This window comes from Cibotium barometz, chromosome 52, assembly GCF_041138505.1.
Source record: "Cibotium barometz isolate CiBa-2024 chromosome 52, ASM4113850v1, whole genome shotgun sequence".
NCBI classification, from domain to species: Eukaryota; Viridiplantae; Streptophyta; class Polypodiopsida; order Cyatheales; family Cibotiaceae; genus Cibotium; species Cibotium barometz.
Window position 1 is genome coordinate 18,732,324 of NC_141097.1, and position 22,553 is coordinate 18,754,876.

General features: G+C 43.6%; 1 protein-coding gene across 8 annotated transcripts in view; it reads left to right on the top strand.

The window, feature by feature from the left end:
• Positions 1–16,703, top strand: part of LOC147608907 (RPM1-interacting protein 4-like) — a 43,526-nt gene extending 26,823 nt beyond the window's left edge. For 5 of the 8 annotated variants that reach the window (XM_086788431.1, XM_086788432.1, XM_086788433.1 and 2 more), the window contains 2 exons: positions 16,045–16,251; positions 16,349–16,703. In XM_086788431.1, coding sequence (XP_086644557.1) covers positions 16,045–16,251; positions 16,349–16,390 — 249 coding nt within the window. In that variant the 3' untranslated portion in view covers positions 16,391–16,703. The remainder of the gene's footprint in view (positions 1–16,044; positions 16,252–16,348) is intronic. The other 3 variants (XR_015264362.1, XR_015264361.1, XR_015264360.1) reach the window with 1 other exon arrangement.
• Positions 16,704–22,553: the final 5,850 nt, after the last annotated feature.

Below are 22,553 nucleotides of genomic sequence, written 5' to 3' on the forward strand. Positions count from 1 at the left end.
TGGGTTTTTTTTTTCTTGTGAATTCCACGTGGCAGTACACTCATTAATGTTGTGTATTGTTTTTTTTTTTTTTGAAGGTTGACGCTTCGAAGGCCGTCGCCGAGTGGAGGTGACGCTTCGAAGGCTGAATCGCCGAATGAGTCGCTGCGAACTGTGTTGAACCAGCAGTCACTGCATATAGTAGCACGCAAAGTAGGAGTGGAGGTGACGCTCAGCCACGCTCAGCATATAGTAAGGCGGCTCACAACCGGCAGCCAAGCTCAGCAAACAAGAGCGCCCGTTGGTAGCAACCAAGGCGAAGAGAGGGGGGCTCCATAGTCAGCAGCGAAGGAGGCAGTTCCGGCCATGTTGCAAACGCCACCGGCAGCATGGAGGGAGGGCATTCCGGAAATACAGCAAGGGGTCCCTCTCTGCTATACACACAATACGTGTATATGGGTGTGAGACCTTGTGTACTTGTTTACATTACTACAAGCAAGGATTCACGCCAAGTCCACCATCGCTCTGCTTCTTCCATACAACACCGAAAGGAGAGGTGGAGGAGGGAGTGCCGCGGAGAGGGTGAGGGCTTCACAACCCACGGGTAGGAAAAAAATTTGCTCTGATACCACTGTGAGGATTATGTTGTTAATCCTGCATATTGTGTACTAATTACTACTTAAGTAATTATCTTAGAACAAGAACCTTCAGGAGAACACTTGAGACAAGATTGAATTGACTTGTTGTTATTAAACTGAGTACAATAGGTCTCTTATATAGGAGATGAAGAGACACATTTGAAGAGGCATGTCCTTTGATGAAAGGACATGACCTTAGACGAAAGGGTACAACTTTTAGGCTAAGGGATGTGTCCAGTCGATGTAGAGGCACAACCATTCACTAAGGGATACAACCATTCGTCGAAGAGATGTGGCTATTCGATGAAGAGGTACATCCTTTGACGAAGAGTCGCAACCAGTCGAGGGTAGGGGTTCCCTTTGGCTGGTAACTCTTTGCATCTGCAACAGTAATCAGAAATGAAGAGAGAATCTGATATATAAACACGTCACAATCGTGACAATGCACCCACCCCCACACACACACAAGTCAAGTGTGGCTCCCCACCTTGGCCCCTAAGTGGGTGCTCAAAGGGGTTGCCCACTTTTAAGTGTGTGAACAAATAACCTTATAAAATGAAAGGTTAGAAATTAAACTATTAAACCAACATGTGCAGTATACTTACCACTTGTTCACATGCACCAAAACTCGTCAGAAGACAGAGCAAACTTCACGACTCACTGGCAGGCGTCCCCGCTCAGTAAGTGACACGTCAAACAGGCAAACACAAAAATACAAGTCATGCGAAAACAGTTTCAAACATGCAAAACATGAGTGCATGTGCAAATAGTATCATGGACATATCTCCCGTTCATGGAACAAGTACAAAATATCTGTCGGCACAAAAATGGCACGACGTAAAACATAAATCCAGGTCTTCCTATGGAGTGACAGTCCCATAGGTAAGACACAGTTCCAGGCACGAGCCTCCCTATGGTGTGACAATCCCATAGGCAAGACACGGCTCTTCCGTGGCGTGACAATCCCATGGGTCGAACACAGTCCAGGTCATACACGGGTGGCACCAGTCTGGCTCCCATCCATGTTAGCAAAAATACTGGCCTCTTCACATGGGACACCGGCCTGGCCTCAAGTGAACGAGACACAAAAATTGGAGATGGACCAAATGGTCGGCCAATTGGTGACATCCCAACCGTAGATTCCATCAGGAATCACCCCCGAGCTAGTTGCTAGGGTTTTGCTCTCCAGGTCAAACCAGTAAGGCCTGGTGTCCCATACCACCAAAGCGTGTCCTAAGGGAACTTCGGCAAGACTGCTTGTGAACTGCCATGTCCATGGCAGGGGTTTGGTCCAAGCACAGACCAACAGCCAACTCAGAGACTGAATGAATCACTATCTTGAGGATTAGTGTTAGGTACATAACATACTTCCCCTCCTAAGACCTTTCCTCTCTAGGAAACAAAATCAGGGACTAAACTAGCAACTGTCTCCCAAGTCAGTTCTCCACTGCCCTGTCTTTCCACTTGATCTATACTCAAGGATCAACTTGTTCCTAAGCTTCCTCCCCCTAAAATCCAATATAAGCTTTGGCTTATGTGGAACAAATGACAAGTCCTCAACCTCATTAGTTCCTGAGGTGTAACTAGGTTATCCTCAGCTCCCAGTTTCTCCTTAAGCTACTCACATGAAAAATTGGATTAACTTTTACATTAGGAGGCAATTCTAATCAATAAGCCACCTCACCAATCCTTTTCAGGATCCGATAAGGTCCACAGTACCTAGGGGACAACTTCCCAACCGTCTCTATTCATAATGTCTCAAAACTCTTGGGTATCTGGAGATAAACAAGCATTCCCTTGGCGAACACTTCCTATCAACATAAAATTGTGCTCTATCCTGAGCAATCTTGATAGATTCATGTGCATTGGCAAGCATCTCTTGCATATCTGGCAAGAAATCTCTAGCCGTATCAATCTTTATACCCTTAAGTCCTAATACAGTTATCAGAGATCTGTTGGGGTAAAGGCGTTATGCCCACCCTTATAGTGTGTACAAGCCCATAAGTTATAGTACATAGTACACTTAGTACTTTTAATGTACTAAGTGCACTATGTGTACTAGTGCAATATACATGTGTGATAGGGGAGTCACACACTCATGCTTTTCATGAGTTGACTTATCCCCACAACTCTCTCTCTCTTCCTTGCTTCTCTGTGTCTGTCTCCCATGAATGAACTCTAAACCCTAATTGACAGGTTTCTCCCCATCAACTGGTATCAGAGCCTAGTGGTCCCTCTCTCTTCTCCTTGCTGATTTCTGGTCGTATTCAGCCCCATCAACTGGTCGCCTGCTTCCATAAACGTGGTGAGCGCTGGCCCTTTCAGCGTGAGTGTGAGCAATGGCTGCCAACGGCTGATCTGTTCCGTCATGTTCGTTGCTGCCTTGTACTCATTCATGGCCAGCCCAAGTCGTGTGTAGCGCCAGCGCTAGGCGGCAGCAAGAGTACAAGGCGTATTAACCACTTCAGCGTATAGGCGCTAAGCGAAGACACCGGCTAAGCCAGGCGTCGACAAGAGCAGCGAGCGGAAACAAACGCTGGGCGTGAAGCGAAGGGAGGCGGACACGCGTAAGGCTGTAAGAGCGCTGCGATTCAAATCGTAGGCTTTTTCAACACCCGCCCGACTAGCGATTCAAAAAAATCGCCTAGTCGACTTGCTCAAGCCCTACTGGCAAAGCGGCCATCCAACATCAGATTCAGCACAGCACCAGGCAGCCAGCAGCGTGGGTGTGCAGCACAGGAGGCGCATCCCCATCAACTGGTATACCTGCACAGAGCCGAAATCGACTCCTGCAAACCTCAAATTCAGCCCGAAAATCAGAAAATCAGAGGTATTTTGCTTCAATTTTGGGAATTTCTCATCAATTCAATTAATTGAGCAGGTACAGGTGCCCAATTGCTCAATTTTTGAGCAAAATTGGCAAAATTGGGTGACATTGGTCACAATCAGGATAAATTTGCAGGAAATTGGTCAAATCAGGATCAATTTGCAGGAAATTGGATGTCGAAATTTGGGGCTTTTGATGTAATTGTGCAATTAAGCACTCATACATGCTGTATGATGTGAAAAATCGCACATTTGGGCAAAATCGCAGCAAATTGCAGCATATTGCAGTGCAAATCAAGGGGCTTTTGTGCCGATTGAGTTGATTTGCATGCAGGCGATCGCATTTGATGCTGTGGATAATGTGTTGATGCCTTACAAGCACTCAATGTGCCTGTAAATCAAGGGGCTTTCATGTATTTGATGTGTATGTAGCCAGGGGGAAGCATCGTGAACACTCTGGATGCCTTCATGTGCGTCAATGTACCATGTATGATCAGAAATTGATCTCAAATCAAGGGGCTTTTCAAGTTTGTATGCTTGTTGAGCTTGGCAAAGCAGCAGGCAAGACATTTATGCCTTGAATCCTCAAAAATTAGCTTGCAGTCAAGGGGCTTTTGCCCAATTTCTGTTCGGGACTGTTGTATGCAGTGTACGGGACTGTAAAAGTCTGATTTTCACTCATTTAGACAGCCAGGAGAGCATTTATTGCTATTGTACCTGCTGGTACAGATTTGGCACAGCTTTGTGCATGTTTTGACATGGCTGTACACTGTTTTGAGTGATCAAAAGGTTCAAATTCAGCTGCTGAAATTGCCGGTACAGGTTTGGTACATCATTTGTAAGCACTTAGTACTGCTGTACAGTACTTTGGAAGGGCAAAAGAGCACATTTAAGGTGCTGTCCAAAATCTGCAGCAACCAGATTTTGGTGTTTTCATCACAAAAAGTGGGAGAAAAGTTGCATTCTTGCTTCCGCAGTGGGAGATAAAGCTTGGGAGAACATTTGTGAGCACTTTGTGTGCTTAGGGTGCAGTGTTTGCACATCTTGGGTGCAGTGTTTGCACATTTGCAGGGAGTCAGGCATTGACAGGTTGCATTTTGCTATGGCAACCACAGGTGAGAGCTCTTCATTGCTTCACATCAAGAAGCTTGAAGGCTCGCATAACTATGATATTTGGCAAACCCAGTGCTACAATGTGTTGCTCCAGAAAAAGCAGCACAAGCCTATCAAAGAAAGGGGTGTGATGCCCGCTTCTCTTACAGCTGAAGAGTGGGAAGATATGGATGAGCTGGCAAGATCTACTATCATGTTGTCTGTGTCAGACTCATTACTTTTCAGCATTCGTGAAGAGAAGACAGCTTGGGGAATGTGGCAGAGATTGCAGGACTTGTATGCCCAACAAAGTGCCTCAAGCAAAGTGTATTGGTTGAAGAAACTCATAGGTCTTCAGATGAAGGAAGGGGCTTCTATGACAGCCCATCTCAATGAGTTTAATGGTATTGTCAGCCAGGTTATAAATCAAAAGTTGGCAATGGACGATGAGTTCAAAGCCACCTTTTTGTTATGCACTTTGCCAGAGAGTTGGGACACATTCAGGACAGCCACTAGCAATTCGAATGCTATGCTGTCATATGCAGATGTTGAGGGTGCTCTTCTTCAAGAAGAGATGAACAGGAAAAACAACTCTGTTGGAAAGTCCAATGCAATGAATGCACGTGGGAGATCCCAGCAAAGGGGGAAAAGCCAAGAAAGGGGAAGGAGCAAGTCTCGCTCCAAAAAGGATTTGGAATGCCATTATTGTGGCAAAAAGGGACACATCAAAAAGCAATGCTACAAATGGAAAAATGATCAAAAAGAAAAGGGAAAAGGCAAAGACAAAGAGAAGGATGAAGCCAAAGATGTAAAGCCAAAGGGCAAAAGTGGAGTCAAGATCGAAGAAATCAATGTGTCACATGCAGGTGGCAGTGAGGATGAGGTCCTCTTTACGTCTTCACTTGATGCCCATTCACTTCTTACAGGTGGTCATGGTATGCACTCATGGATCATTGATTCAGGTGCCTCCTTTCATGTCACAGGTTGCAGAGACTTGTTTGTCAGGTACACTGCTGGCAATGAAGGAGTGGTTTATTTGGGTGATAACCATGCATGCAAAATTCTTGGCAGAGGTGATGTGAGGCTTGTATTTTCAGATGGCTCACAGCTTATGCTCCATGATGTCAGGCATGTGCCTGAGATCAAGAAGAATCTGCTTTCTACTGGACAGCTTGATGATGCTGATTATGTTACCACATTTGGTAGTGGAAAGTGGAAGATTAGTAAGGGCTCACTGGTTGTTGCCAGAGGCTCTAAGGTGGACACTCTTTATTTTATGCATGCAGGTGTTTGTCACCATGCTAATGTAAATGCAACCGAGCTGCCGGAAATCTCTATGTGGCATAGCCGGTTGGGACACATGAGTGTCAAGGGAATGGAGCAATTGTCTCGTTTGGGTTACTTGCCTTCTCTAAAGTTTTCAAGTTTTCAATTTTGTGAGCATTGTATATATGGTAGGCAACTACAGTGCCCCCACAAGAAAGCTCTTGGACAGAAAGATGCTCAGTTAGAGCTTGTGCATACAGATGTATGTGAGATGCCTCAGCTTTCTTTGGGAGGTGCAAAATATTTTGTGTCTTTTATTGATGATGCCACACGCAAGGTGTGGGTCTATCCTCTTCGCTTGAAGAGTGATACATTCTCAGTGTTTCAGAAGTTTGTTGCTCTTGTTGAGAATCAAACTGGCAAAACACTGAAGGCTTTGCGTTCCGACAATGGTGGAGAGTATACGTCCAAACAGTTTCAGGACTTTTGTGATGCTAAAGGCATCAAGAGGGAGCTCTCTACTCCTTATGATCCTCCACAAAACGGGACAGCAGAGAGGATGAACAGGACCATACAGGAGAAGGTCCGTTCTATGTTGTCACATGCTGCATTACCTCATGGTTTTTGGGCTGAAGCTGTTATGACAGCCGTTCACCTTATAAATAGGTCACCTAACACGAGGCTTGGTGGGAAAGTGCCAGAAGAAGTATGGACAGGGAAGCCTCCGTCATACAAGCACTTGAGAGTGTTTGGTTGCGTTGCGTACGTGCACATACGCAGGGAAATGCGCACCAAACTTGATCCTAAGTCTCATAAATGCATATTCCTAGGATATGGTGACAGAGGTGAAATGGGGTATAGACTTTGGGATCCCATGAATAGAAAGATCATACGCAGCAATGATGTCATTTTTGATGAAACATGCATGTATAAGGAGCCTGCAAGGCAACAGGAGCCTGGCAGAGTCATCTTTGATGATGATGGACATCATGGACAACAACAAAGGGCTGTAAATCAGCCATTACAGCAGGAAAACCAGCCCTTAAATGGTGCTGAAAATGGTCCAAATGGACAGCCAGATATGGCAGAAGATATCCCTATGGATATACCACAGTTGGAGGAGATACCGGGCATGATTTTTCAGCCTTATGGCATGGAACAGGAGCCACCAATGGGTGATATGCAGGCTGGACAGCAACCTGCAAATGATGGTCATTGGGTACGGAGGTCCACAAGACCCTCCAGAGCCCCTGACAGGTTTGTTCCAGGGGTTGACTATTTAATGCTTACTGACTGTGGAGAGCCCTCATGTTATAAAGAGGCTTTACAGAGGGCAGACAAAGCTCTATGGGAGCGTGCCATGAAGTCAGAGATGGATTCTCTGCATAAAAATGGAACTTGGAAGTTGGTGCCTTTGCCTGCAGGCAAGAAGGTTTTGCCATGCAAGTGGGTATACAGGCTCAAAGTTGCACCAGATGCAAAGCCAAGATACAAAGCCAGATTAGTGGCTAAGGGCTTCAAGCAGGAATATGGTGTGGACTTTGATGAGATCTTCTCTCCAGTGGTCAAAATGACCACACTTAGAGCTGTGTTGGCTTTGGTTGCGCATGATGATCTGGACTTGATTCAGATGGATGTGAAGACTGCTTTTCTTCACGGTGATCTCCATGAGGAGATATATATGCAGCAGCCAGAGGGTTATGCAGTGAGTGGAAAGGAGAAGCTTGTATGCAAGCTGAAAAAGAGTCTTTATGGGCTCAAACAGGCACCACGAGAATGGTATCATAAATTTGATACATTCATGAAATCACAGAAATTCAGGAGAAGTGACATAGATCACTGCTTGTACACCAAGAAAGCTTTGGATGGCAGTCTCTTGATTCTCATTTTGTATGTTGATGATATGTTGATTGCCGGGAAATCTCGTAAAGAGATGGATGCTTTGAAGCAGAGGCTGCATCAAACCTTTGATATGAAGGATTTGGGTGATGCTAATCACATCTTGGGTATGCGGATACTTCGGGACAGAAATCAGCATGTGTTGTATTTGTCTCAGAAGGAATACATTGGCAAAGTCTTGCAGAGGTTCAATATGGACGGGGGGAAGAAAGCTAGTACTCCTTTGCCTCCATATGTGAAACTCAGTGCTATGGACAGCCCACAGTCGGATAGTGACAGGGCTGATATGTCCAAGATTCCGTATGCTTCAGCTTGTGGCAGTCTCATGTATGCCATGGTTGCTACTAGGCCGGACATTGCATTTGCAGTGGGAGTGGTTTCTAGATACATGGCCAACCCTGGCAAGAAGCATTGGGAAGCAGTGAAAGGTGTCATGAGATACCTGAAGGGCACACAGGATTTGTGCATTTGCTTTGGCAAACAGGATGCATTAGTGCATGGTTACACGGATTCGGATTATGCCGGTCATCCAGATAGCCGGAAGTCTACTACCGGTTATGTGTTTACATTCACAGGAGGTGCTGTGTCATGGATATCCAGGATGCAGAAGTGCACTGCCTTATCTACTACAGAGGCCGAGTATATTGCAGCCACAGAGGCTTGCAAGGAGGCATTATGGCTATCTCGGTTAGTGGTTGATTTGGGATATACAGGGGATATTCCATTGTTGCATTGTGACAGTCAGAGTGCCATCCAGTTGGCAAAGAACCCTGTCTTTCATGCAAAGACGAAGCATGTGGATGTGAAGTATCACTTCATCAGAGAGGTGATAGAGAACAAGCAAATTCAGCTTGTTAAGATTCACACGGATGACAACCCGGCTGATCTGTTGACGAAGAGTTTGCCTCCGGAGCGGTTTGCTCATTGCAGACACTTGATGGGCATTGGATGAGGCCATTTTCAGCCTTGATATGGCCTTGTATATTATCATGTACATGCTGATTTTTTCTTTTCCTTTACTTAAGGGCACTTTGCCTTTAAGTGGGAGGTTGTTGGGGTAAAGGCGTTATGCCCACCCTTATAGTGTGTACAAGCCCATAAGTTATAGTACATAGTACACTTAGTACTTTTAATGTACTAAGTGCACTATGTGTACTAGTGCAATATACATGTGTGATAGGGGAGTCACACACTCATGCTTTTCATGAGTTGACTTATCCCCACAACTCTCTCTCTCTTCCTTGCTTCTCTGTGTCTGTCTCCCATGAATGAACTCTAAACCCTAATTGACAGGTTTCTCCCCATCAAGATCTAGGTTGGTACCTGTACATCAGCATAAGCTGACTGTAACCAAGACATCAGCATAAACGGACTATAAAAAGTAGGTTGGTAACCGTACATCCACATAAATGGACTGTAACCAGTAGCCGAATGCTTAGCACTATTCGACCATTGGGATGTATCGCTCCCAATCAAATGGTCGCCTAGAGACGTATGCACCAACCATATACACAAGAACCTAATTCACCCTCTTTGTCTGCCCATCAGACTGAGAATGATCTGAGGAACGCATACTCAGTGTAGTCTCCAATTTCGGGAAAACTAGCTGCCAGAAGTGTCGAGAAAACTTCCGAGTCTCTAGTACTCACTATGTCACAAGGCAACCCATATAATCTGAACAATTGCTCAACAAACTGCTAAGCCATATCAGTTGCTCTCACGGTTGAGCTGTTGGAGGGGTCATCTCCACTGTTCTGGGTGCTTCCTTGCTGTTTCTGCACCTCTGGAGGACCTCCACTAGCCTTGGAAATTTTCCCATATTTTTTTTGGATTTTTTTCCACATTTTTGGCACCTTTTTTGGCATGTTCCACATTATGCTCTAGTCGGCGTGTTTTATGCTCCCGACTGGGCTCTCTAGGTGCCAAGATCTCATTTTCTGCATAGTTTGGGATCTTGGCTGCACCTACGGTGTGCCTCGTGCTGCCTACTCCAGCTTTGTAACCACCTTTTGGTGAATATCATTTCCTTCAGTTCCTATGCATCTTGTATTTGTGAACTTCAGTTTTCTTTCACTGGTTGGCACTTTGTCATGGTATTAGAGCGGGTCCAGGATTGAGAATTTTCTGGGCAGCATCTATACTTTTTAGTTCTCAGAGGAGGTGGGCCTGTGGACTCATCTACAGGCTGCGTTTTCTGCATGGACAGCCTACAAATTGCTGCGTTTTCTGCGTGGACAGCCTACAGGCTGCGTTTTCACCAGATTGCTGCGTTTTCAGCCAAGGCAACCTACAAAGGGCTGCATTTTCTTCTAGAGAGCCTCTTCCAACCTTCTTTTTCCCACCCTCTCTCTCCCTCTTGCATCACCCCTCTCTTTCCTGCCTTCTCAAATCTACAGGCTGCGTTTTTTTATGCTTTAGAGGAGTCGTCTTCACGTAGAGGATGGCTTCAAACACTTTTACTATTCCCCAGTTGGAGAAAGACTCCAAATTTAATGGCTCCAATTTTCCCAGTGGAAGGATGCCATCTTTAACTTTTGGTGGGTCTTGATCTTTGACGGTTCGTCGATGCTTCTACTCCAAGTTCCATTCAGGATGATATTTGTCATATGCCGTGACGCCATTGTAATCCTCAGTCCAAGATAAGTCAGGCACGAGCTACGTAGGTCATTCTCAGCCATAGCAAGTCAGTAGTCAGTCTAAGTCCCTGAACCCACTTAAAGAGATGCATTCATGCATGTACAGTTAGTAGAAACCTTAGAGTTTGCATCAGAAAGCATGCTGCACATTGCACATCATTCATGCATAGCATCTAGACTATTGCAAGAACCCCAGATATCATCTAGTATTTATCAGGATATTCATTGGACATGAGCAGTCGGCCAGCTCAGTAGCCAGCTGACTGGCTCATTCAGTCCATATAAATAGAGCCCTTGCAAAATCATTCATTCATTCATTCATATTCAGCCAAGGAGCATTCAGGCGCTTAGCATCTTCAGCACAAGGAGCGAAGCAATTGCAGTTTTCAGCCTCCTTCCTACAGCAGTAGGCGCCTCAACGCATGAGCATTCAGCCATCTTGCATCAGTAAAACGCAGCAGTTTAGCATTCAGCCTTCAGTCCACCTTGCGTTTTCTGCATCCATATAGTTTTTAGCATTCATCTCATCATCTTTTTGCTCCAGTCTCTTGGTGAAGGTAAAACACAGCATTCACATTCATTTACAGCATTCATATTCAGTCTAGAACAGTCCCAAACAGCCCCTCTCTCAGCCCTAGCTTTGCATCCCTCCGTCATTCCATTGGGAAGAGTGCGTAGGCTCGAGATTGGACATCTTTGGTGTTTCTACAGGCAGTGTACAGTTCAGCCCAACACTTGGTCTTCAGAGGTCTTGCGTTTGGCTTATCGTCAGTTTGGCTTATCGTCAGTCACACCGTCAGTCTCTTTAAAGATAATAAAGCAAATACTATCTTAGTAACGGGATAGGGGGCCTTCAGTGGGTAATTCGGGACCCCATACGGTGTACAGTTCTCATCTCTTTCTCTCATCTCTCTCTAAAGTTTGAAGTATTAAAGTGGATTGCTAAACTCGCGAAACTCAGGATACAGAAGACGGTGTGAGCATTTGTGTGACAGGATCCTCTAATACGAATACTTCCGCTGCATGTTACATTGGTATCAGATTCAGCTTGTCCACACACACCGTATCCTAGCGTGAGAGCATCCTTGGATGGTCAGATTGCGTTCCAGCACGACCACCGACTTCAGCACCATGTCTACAGAAGAGAGTATTCATCAGTCGAAAGATGTCTCCCCCGAAGGAGACCTTGCTCTTCCGACTACCACAGACACCATAGCTCTTCTTAGAGCTTAGAATCAGCTGCTCATGGAGCGTCTCCAACTCCTGGAGGCCGCAGCAGCATGTCCTCCTTTGCCTCCAGCAGCCCCCGACTACATCTCTCTTCTTTCAAATGGGACAACAAAAGAGAGAAGACAAGGCACGAAGGAGAGAAGAAAAAGCAGAAGCCGAAACTAGAAAGCAACAAGAAAAAGCAGAAAGACGGGACTATGAGGAAGCCCAACGCAGGATCGACGAAGACCGGCGTCAGGCTGAACTTGAAGGGAGAGAGTTAGGGTTTCATGTGGGAGACATACACAGAGAAGAAGGGAGAGAGAGAGAGAGACATGTGGGGATAAGTCAACTCACAGTATGAGTGTGTGACTCCCCTATCACACATGTATATTTGCTCTAGTACACATAGTGCACTTAGTACATTAAAAGTACTAAGTGTACTATGTACTATAAAACTTATGGGCTTGTACACACTACAAGGGTGGGCATAATGCCTTTACCCCAACAACCTCCCACTTAAAGGCAATGCGCCCTTAAGTGAAGGAAAAGAAAAATCAGCATGTACATGATAATATACAAGGCCATATCAAGGCTGAAACTGGCCTCATCCAATGCCCATCAAGTGTCTGCAATGAGCAAACCGCTCTGGAGGCAAACTCTTTGTCAACAGATCAGCCGGGTTGTCATCCGTATGAATCTTGACAAGCTGAATTAGCTTGTTCTCTATCACCTCTCTGATGAAGTGATACTTCACATCCACATGCTTCGTCTTTGCATGAAAGACAGGGTTCTTTGCCAACTGGATGGCACTGTGACTGTCACAATGCAACAATGGAATATCCCCTGTATAACCCAAATCAACCACTAACCGAGATAGCCATAATGCCTCCTTGCAAGCCTCTGTGGCTGCAATATACTCGGCCTTTGTAGTAGATAAGGCAGTGCACTTCTGCATCCTGGATATCCATGACACAGCACCTCCTGTGAATGTAAACACATAACCGGTAGTAGACTTCCGGTTATCTGGATGACCGGCATAATCCGAATCCGTGTAACCATGCACTAATGCATCCTGTTTGCCAAAGCAGATGCACATATCCTGCGTGCTCTTCAGGTATCTCATGACACCTTTCACTGCTTCCCAATGCTTCTTGCCAGGGTTGGCCATGTATCTAGTAACCACTCCCACTGCAAATGCAATGTCCGGCCTGGTAGCAACCATGGCATACATGAGACTGCCACAAGCTGAAGCATAAGGAATCTTGGCCATATCAGCCCTGTCACTATCCGACTGTGGGCTGTCCATAGCACTGAGTTTCACATATGGAGGCAAAGGAGTACTAGTCTTAGTCTTCTTCCCCCCATCCATATTGAACCTCTGCAAAACTTTGCCAATGTATTCCTTTTGAGACAAATACAACACATGTTGATTTCTGTCCCGAAGTATTCGCATACCCAAAATGTGATTTGCATCACCCAAATCCTTCATATCAAAGGTCTGATGCAGCCTCTTCTTCAAGGCATCCATCTCTTTACGAGATTTCCCGGCAATCAACATATCATCAACATACAAGATGAGGATCAACAGACTGCCATCCAAAGCTTTCTTGGTGTATAAGCAGTGATCTATGTCACTCCTCCTGAAATCCTGGGATTTCATGAATTTATCAAATTTATGATACCATTCCCTTGGTGCCTGTTTGAGCCCATAAAGACTCTTTTTCAGCTTGCATACAAGCTTCTCCTTTCCATTCACTGCATAACCCTCTGGCTGTTGCATATATATCTCCTCATGGAGATCACCGTGAAGAAAAGCAGTCTTCACATCCATCTGAATCAAATCCAGATCATCATGAGCAACCAAAGCTAATACAGCTCTAAGTGTGGTCATTTTGACCACTGGAGAGAGGATCTCATCAAAGTCCACACCATATTCCTGCTTGAAGCCCTTAGCCACTAACCTGGCTTTGTATCTTGGCTTTGCATCAGGTGCAACTTTGAGCCTGTAAACCCACTTGCATGGCAAAACCTTCTTGCCTGTAGGCAAATGCACCAACTTCCATGTTCCATTTTTGTGCAGAGAATCCATCTCTGACTTCATAGCACGCTCCCAAAGAGCCTTGTCTGCCCTCTGTAAAGCCTCCTTATAACATGAGGGCTCCCCACAGTAGCATCAAGTAGTCAACCCCTGGAACAAACCTATCAGGGGGTGTGGAGGGTCTTGTGGACCTCCGTACCCAATGACCATCATTTGCAGGTAGGACTCTGACAACACGGGCAAAGACAAGGGTAGCCAGTCCGAGGCCAAGGATGGCAAAGACAAGGGTAGCGAGTCCGAGGCCAAGGATGGTAAGGACAAGGCAAGTGGCGAAGCCTCAGTGACTCGCCTCACCCCTAAAGAGCGTCGTGTCAAGATGTGTTAAGAGGTCTCCTAGGCGTGTCAACCAAGATCTCCTAAGCACAGTCCAACACAAGATTAGAGAAAGCGAAATAGAAGGGATGCAAGCAAGACACCATCCAACCGTAGGATCAATACTTCGATCCACCCCTAAGCCAGTGGCTAAGGTCCCACTCCAGAGATACATGCCAGTCAACACTGGCGTCCCATGCCACCAACGCCTGCCGACAGGGGTCCTCAAGAAGGCTATTTGTGATCTGCCATGTCCACGGCAGGAGTAGAAACTCTGGTCTAGACACAGACCCATCAGAAGTGCACCGTAGAATCGACACACTATTAATAATCCAAGGCATCACTTGCATAGTGATAATTGCCGCTATAAATAGCTAACCTACTATAGATAGTTTGTAGCCTAGTTTATTAATTCTGAACCTTAGCCGACTAGATCCACCTACGATCTCCTAATCCCAAGGCTCCCTAACCTTGCTCATCACAAAGGATTGTCCGAAGACCTTGGAGGAGAAATCCAAGGGGTTCTTCAGAACCGGAGGAGCAGTCTAACAAGGAGGCTTCTTCAGAACCGGAGGATGAGTGTGAAGGAGATGCATGTGTGCACATTCAGCTTTTTTCATTTCTTTGGTCAAGCACACACCTAGGGTGCTTCATTTCATCAGGCCACAGGTATGAACAGAGGAAGTTTTCAGTCAAGTCTCTAAGGGAGAGTCTTCATAGTTGTTGTTTGCACTCAGTAGAGAATCTTTGGCTTCAGTGGCAATCACTTGAGTTTCTGGGGTTGTTCAAGAGGACTCTTCTCACCTGCCGTTTGCATTGGGTGGAGTATCTTCAGTGTTTGATGTCATGGATGCACCACAAAAGGCCATGCCATCAAATTTATCTTCGTCCTGAGAGGATAGGCCAGTTGGTGTATCTTCACAGTGCACAGATTTCTTGGAACTTTACCGACAACACCGGGGTATTGACTTCGGTGTATCACCAGATGTATTACTTGGAGTTTGTCCCACAGGACATGGGTGGTTTAGACACAGAAGTGCCGAGTAGTAGTACTTACATAGCGTTTCTGCGGAGTATTTTTCTTGGTTTTGCTTTCTTCCTTGAGGGTGCATTGGAGCCGGTGCAAGTAGTTCTTGTGCTCCACGATACATTAGTGGTTTGTCACTCGTAGCAATAGAAAAGAAGAAAAACAATCTCACCTTTATAATGTTGGTCCGTGTCCTGGGCACTTTCAGATTGAGTCAGGGAGGGAGAGGGTATTCCACGGGACGAGCACATTTGTAAATTATGTACCTCAAGAGAGATCGAGATAGAGCATCACCACCTCCTCAAATGCCAAATTAACTATGAGATAAAGGGAGGCTTCACTGCTTGTCCAGAAAGGGTTTTGGTCCCCTGTCACGGATATGAACTACAGAGATCTGAGATGCCTCGTCACCACCGATACTCTGCTGAGGTTGGAGATGGGGACACAGGTCCATTATTTCACCCAGACAGCTATTACTGACTTCCACTTGGTGTTAATTAGCATTCTGAGGGTACAACCAGCTCATGGGAGCCCCCCTCAACACTAGCTGGAGAGTACTTTCTGCTCCCGACAGCACTGGCCACCACTGGCACATGTGGAATTCTGAGAGAAAGCACAGGTGCTTCACAGAGCTAGACACACTTGAGTCCTGAGATCCAGACCCTCCTCTCACCACAGGGATTATTTACTCCATCACCATAGAGTGGCATTGCCACAAGAGGTTGACATTGACACTGCTTACGCAGTATCCCCAAGGATACTACATGATGGGATGTGGTACTTATTGTACATACAGGTCTCACAGAGTACAGGGGCCCTGTTTCTTTGGGATACTTGGCTTTTTTACTTTCATGTTTTGTTGACATTCAGTCTACTACTGGGTCGCATGTACTACCTTTTAATCTCATAGGCCCTTTTAAGTCTTTATTGGACGTTCATAAATGTTTTTTCATTCTCTTGACAACAAAGTCAGGGTGGCCCTAAATTTCTTTTGATTTGTAAGCACTTTGTCACGAATTCCACTTGTTCGCTTGTGAACTTGCCATGGATTATGAACAGCCAGACAGGAATGCAGCACTTCCAAAATTTGGTGCTTGGGATGAAAATGACCCTTCTACTGGTGAGGGCTTCACTGTCATCTTCAATAAAGCACGCAATGAAAGGAGAACAGGAGGACCTGTCCGGACACAAGAGGCTCCTGCAAAAATGAATCATGGTGATGCCTATAAACCGTCCCAAAACTCACAACATCAAGAGAAGCCTTCAGTAAGTAATGCATCTATCTGTAACCCTTTGGAATTGTCTATCATTTGAAGCGTGGAATGATTGGTTTCTCTTTGATTGTTGGTGGGTGGTTGGTCAGATTTGGGCATGCTGCTTTGTTGGGTCATCCGCCGTGGACTAATGGTGTATATATGCTGCTTTGGACTGGTGATGAACATGTATATTCTGGATGAAGTGTAGCTCAAGTATTATAAGAGTCACATATAACATGTTGGCTTATCTGAAATTTTCTTGAATAGCATTTCAGCTGCTTTTAATGTGACGGTGCTAAGGGCCGGTTGTTAGAGGGGGGGGCAGTGTTGCAGGAATTTTTTGAAGTCAGATATTTGCGCTTATTATGGCTATTTACCCGTAACATTCTATGCTTATGTATAGGCTTTCTTATTATGATAATTCTTTGTTTTAATTTAAGTACACCCGGAATGCTCTTGTAATGCTGATTCAAATGTTTGCACACATGTTAGTATTTGAAAAAGCCTAATGAGGTAACAGTATATCGTGAGGTAAACCTAATGCCTTGAGCAACCTTTCCTTTACATTCAACTATCTTAACATTTTAAATCTTTCATATTTTCATATTGCATATTTTGAATCTTTCATTTTTCTATCTTTCATAGTTTATTTGCATCCAAATTAAATTCAAGGCTTCATCTTAGAGTTGAAACATGTTAGTATATGAAAAAGCCTAATGAGGTAACAGTATATCGTGAGGTAAACCTAATGCCTTGAGCAACCTTTCCTTTACATTCAACTATCTTAACATTGTAAATCTTTCATATTTTCATATTGCATATTTTGAATCTTTCATTTTTCTATCTTTCATAGTTTATTTGCATCCAAATTAAATTCAAGGCTTCATCTTAGAGTTGAAACATGTTTCTCGACAAAATTCAGACAATTTTTGGTCTGCTTTCCACATCCAGTAGTCCACTTCAAAGACTTACATCTTGCAAGGAAGTAGAAGAGCTTTGAAGCATTCTTTTAATTTCAACTTAAAGGAGGAACAGCTAGGTTGAGGTAGTCTTTTAAAAAAAACTTATTTGGTCCACAAAAAGAGTTGGAAAAGTGTTTTTACTTATTTTCAGAGCCATTCCTTTTTTGTTTTTTGCAAATGAGAGCGAAACTTAAGGATACATCTTTGACTCTACTAATAAAAAGAGTAGAGAATTCATGAAATAAGAAAGAGAATTATGAGAAATGGGGAAGGGCAAAAGTAGCTATAGACAATGAGCAATGTTAGTACATGTGTAGTATAGCATAAGCTTCGGTGCTCACAAGTACACAGTCTCTTTGATATCGGGCTTGAGAAGAAGTTATGGGGTACCATGATATCAAAGAAGTTATCTAAATGATTACATTATAATTCAGCATGATCAAGAGGAGTTTCAATTTCAAGTTCAATGAAATATTCTAGATTCTAGTCTCTTTAATCAAGGGCACTAAGAAAAAGGTATGGGATAATACCATGATATCAATGAAGTTATGTAAATGATTCCATTACATTTTTGCCTGATCGAAATGCCTGATTGAAAAGAGTTTCAACTTCAAGGTGAATGGAGTATTCCAAACTCTTTGCTTATTTGCTTGATGGAGTTGGAATGAGTGATGGGATGAGAAGATGTTGAGGAAGTTCTTTGTGATCTTATCGATTGTGATGTCTTTTAATGTCATTCTTTAGAAAAGAATGAAAGTTATTTTAGAAATTTTTTTGAGTTAGTCTTAATTTGAAGATATTTTTTGCTTTCACTCAATCTCATAATGAATTCTTTGAATCCATAAAAAGCGGTGGGGTTTAGAAAGGAATCATGAAATGGGTCCCATAGGAGAAGCATAAAAAATGGATACTAATCCTATAGATACATTGATGATAACTACGAATAAAAATTATATCCAAAGAGGAAGTGAAGCTGCATCAAGGATGTATGCTCAAATGGAAAAAGCATACCATTGAGGATGGGTAAAACCTTCTATCTATTGACCCATGCCACTTGGGGCCACCTTAGCCTCCAAATTTTATTCAAGTAGACATCAATATCCCCCTTCTCTGACTCATGTTCAAGTTCAAAGTCCTAGTTTTCTTGAAAGGGTAATGGATGCTCCACCAACCCATTGCCAATCATGTTCAAATACAGAGTCCTAGTGCTTGAAAGGGTGATGGATGCTCCACCAGCCCATGGTGACAATAGGTTGGTACTTGACAACTGAATAATTCTATTACACTTAAGCTTAAAGCTTCTCAATCAATGTATTTACATTTTTGAAGAATCTTCACCTTGAGAGATTTCTATAAAATATTAGTAGCTCTACTTGAGAGAAGCTAGCTCTACCATTTTTGTCAAAGTTAATGAAAGTAAGCTCTTTTCATATCCGGTTTCCAAAGCCATCATGGTCTTGGGAAAATAAATCCCAACCATCAAATCAGCAAGCTTTGTTTTTAAAGAATGCACCATAGGATATTGACACATCAACAGTGGGAATTTTACACAAATGAAAGGAAATGAGTTGACACATAAGTTGTGAGAATGTTAAAAAGTAGAAGGCCAATAAAACCTTGACACATCAGCACACATGGAATGTTAAAAAATAGAGAGCTAATCAAAATTTGCCACATCAACAAGGAGAATTTAAAAAAATTGTTCCACTCCTGATGGTTGGGAAAGGCCATGGGTTGGCCTTTCCCTAGGAAAATGGGTCATTGTCTAGCGCCAGCTCCCCATTTTCCTCTAGGGAAGGCCTCCCCATATCCTCCAAGATCCTTAATCTTCTACCCGAATGTTTGTACTGAGACCAGTGTGCTGACAGCTGACCACTATTTTCCTCTAGGGAAGGCCTCCCCATATCCTCCAAGATCCTTAATCTTCTACCCGAATGTTTGTACTGACCAGTGTGCTGACAGCTGACCACTATTTCCCTCAGCTGCTGTCTATAAGTTGGCCTTTCCCTACACCATAATTTCTAGCGCTAAGGAGTAATTTACTAAACTAGTCCATTCATGCGTGTAAACAAAAAAAATTGTTAAGAATTTTCTCAAAATATCCTTGGGTAAAAAGGCATTTAATAGCTAAGCTAAGCTAGAGGGTTGAAGAAGATCCTTATTATAAATGCATTTCCAAGACCCATCCTTATTATAGATGCAATAACCTGTACGCAAGATCTTCGCTGCAACAAATCATCTCTCTCTCTCTCTCTCTCTCTCTCTCTCTCTCTCTCTCTCTCTCTCTCTCTCACATCTCTCCTTGGGCTTTCATGTGCAAACTGTCCTTGGCCCACTCCATGTTGCCCTAGTACTCTTTGACAGTAGGTATGGCATAAGGACATGTTGAATGGGGATGGCCTAAGGACTTGGACCTTCTCACACACGTGCGAGCCCCTTGTTCTTGGTGCACTCCACACATGGTAACAAGGATGGCATAAGAATCTTCTCAACGTGACTTTCTCTACACTAGGGGCAAGGTACACTCAATCAATAAGAGAAACAACATCCAATGAGGTAGGCATAATGAGCAAGAGCAATAGCCTCATGCGAGTTTAAATCCTGAGGCAAGAAGGATAATAGTGAGCCGTGATGTGGTGTTTGAGGAATAACCCTACGGTGGAAGAGGAGGCTCTGTCCACTTTTATCTCTTCAACAAACATGTAGCCTAGTTTGTCCACTTTATCCCTTCTACGAAGATGTAGCCCAACCAACCATTCGCATGGTACTAGCTTTCGCTACTTAATGAGAAGTGACTAGTGATGTATATGGATGTGAAGTCCACCTAAATAGACAGCTGGAGGAGGAAGTGGTAAGGTGGTACGAATACTCCGAAAAGTATTGTACGGTAAAAAACATACCCCTCGAGCTTGGTAAGAGCAGATCGATACATAATTTATGAGTATTGGTGTTTTTAAAATCTTGTCAAATGTAAATTTATACATTTTTATTGAGCAAAGCACGTACAAGATCATAGTTCTTTACGTGGACAACCTTATTTTGACACGGAACCATGAGAATATCAAACGAAGGAGATGCTACGTTCAAAGTTTGAGATGATAGACCTTGGGCTTATTCATTTTCATTTGGGGACACTTGTTTGCTGGTGATATGAAGTACACTAAGCTGGTGGGGGGTTTTATTTTCTTGTGCTTTGTAGTTAGTGTATTCAGTAGCTGCATTGATCAGGTTCTCAAATCAGCCTCGAGAGAACAATTGGAAGGTAAGGATGTGGGTGTTGAAATATACACTGGAGTATGACCACCTATACCTCAAACATGACCTTGACTGGATGTTGTGCCTCAGTCTAGCCATGAGGCTAGTAGGAAATCAATTTTGGGTTTTTATTTTTCGCTTGGGTCTAGAGTTACCTCTTGGTTTAATAAGAAACAATGGTCCTTTCTTCTGCAGAGGCCGAGTACAAAAAGTAGTATGCTTTGCTTCATGTGAAGCAATCTATTTGAGGATAATTTTGGAGACATGGGTGTTGCTTAGGAGCAACCAACAAAGTTGTTGTACAGTAATCAAAGTTGCATAGCGATTACGAAGAACCCAGTGGTCCCACATGCTCGCACGATGAAGTAAAATCATGATCACCTTGCATGTGTAGTTGAATGCAGGCCATAGACAGATGAAATGATCTCTCTCTCTCTCTCTCTCTCTCTCTCTCTCTCTCTCTCTCTCTCTCTCTCTCTCTCTCTCTCTCTCTACCAAAGAACCTAGAGCTAGTTCTGCAACCCTACAAGATGGAGCTAGTTCTCCACCTTGCCCTTGGCATCCACGAATAGCATGCACTCATTAGGCTTCCTATATACACAAGATCCAAATGGGATCTTGATGCTCATCCGACACGGGCGATCAAAAGGCTCATTGCTATCAGAGGCATATTTTGCATATTCTTAGATCTCTATTCTCACATGCTCATGACACACCTCACCCTCCCTCAATTTAAAGTCTGTGATTTATACCTGAAGTTGGACCAATGGACATCCATGCAAATTAATGCCTAGTTAGCTTAGCATCTCGATACATTGGATACATCCATTTGTGATTTGTGACAAATTGGTCTTGGTATATGTTCATTATAGTTGGAAGTCTATAGCTATATCCATGTCCTAGCTTAGAATCTTGATACATTCGATACATCCATCTGTGATCATTGTGACAAATTGGTCTTGGTACATGTTCATTATAGTTGGAAGTCTATAGCTATATTCATGTCCTATGTATGTATATTTGCAAAAAGACAAAAACAAAAACAAAAACAAGGCATATAGATGTGGAGTGGATGTGTTGGCAACAACTATGCTATAATACTGTGGTGTGGGGTTGAGGATTTGCCACATATGACTAGTCACTACATATGAATCGTGACTGCATTATGACTTGTAATCCCTTCTGCAAGTTCTCATCTAGTAATGTGAGATGTGGCAGCTAGCTTGACTAATGAATTAAATAAAAGGAATTTGTTTGGACCTAATGGAAAGGTCTTTGGAAGTATTGCCTCTCCAACTCTGCAACCATGACACCTTGCAACTTACTCCTGGTTCAAGTCTCCTTCATTCATATGCTTGGACTCACATGCCTTGTTATGCCACTCGTAAAACACAACCTCATTTGCATTGCTAAAGTAGAATTTAGCTACATTTAGTGCCCTTAAACTAGGGCCTCTACCCTATGTGTCCTCTCTTGTCATCATAATCCAAGTTAGACAACAAACATCACCTCTAAAAAAACCTCTTAAACACAATTAGCACAAAATGCTTAATGCTCGTGTTTCTTAGGACACAATGTAGAAGCCATTTTACACAATGGTCAAAAAGAGTCATCAAACAAAAGGGCATTCAAGTATACACACAACAGGATGATAGTCACCACATGAGGGTAGCAACTATGGTACTTGTACGAAAATGTGAGATGTGGCAGCTAGCTTGACTAATGAATTAAATAAAAGGAATGTGTTTGGACCTAATGGAAAGGTCTTTGGAAGTATTGCCTCTCCAACTCTGCAACCATGACACCTTGCAACTTACTCCTGGTTCAAGTCTCCTTCATTCATATGCTTGGACTCACATGCCTTGTTATGCAACTCGTAAAACGCAACCTCATTTGTATTGCTAAAGTAGAATTTAGCTACATTTAGTGCCCTTAAACTAGGGCCTCTACCCTATGTGTCCTCTCTTGTCATCATAAGCCAAGTTAGACAACAAACATCACCTCTAAAAAAACCTCTTAAACACAATTAGCACAAAATGCTTAATGCTCGTGTTTCTAAGGACACAATGTAGAAGCCATTATACACAATGGTCGA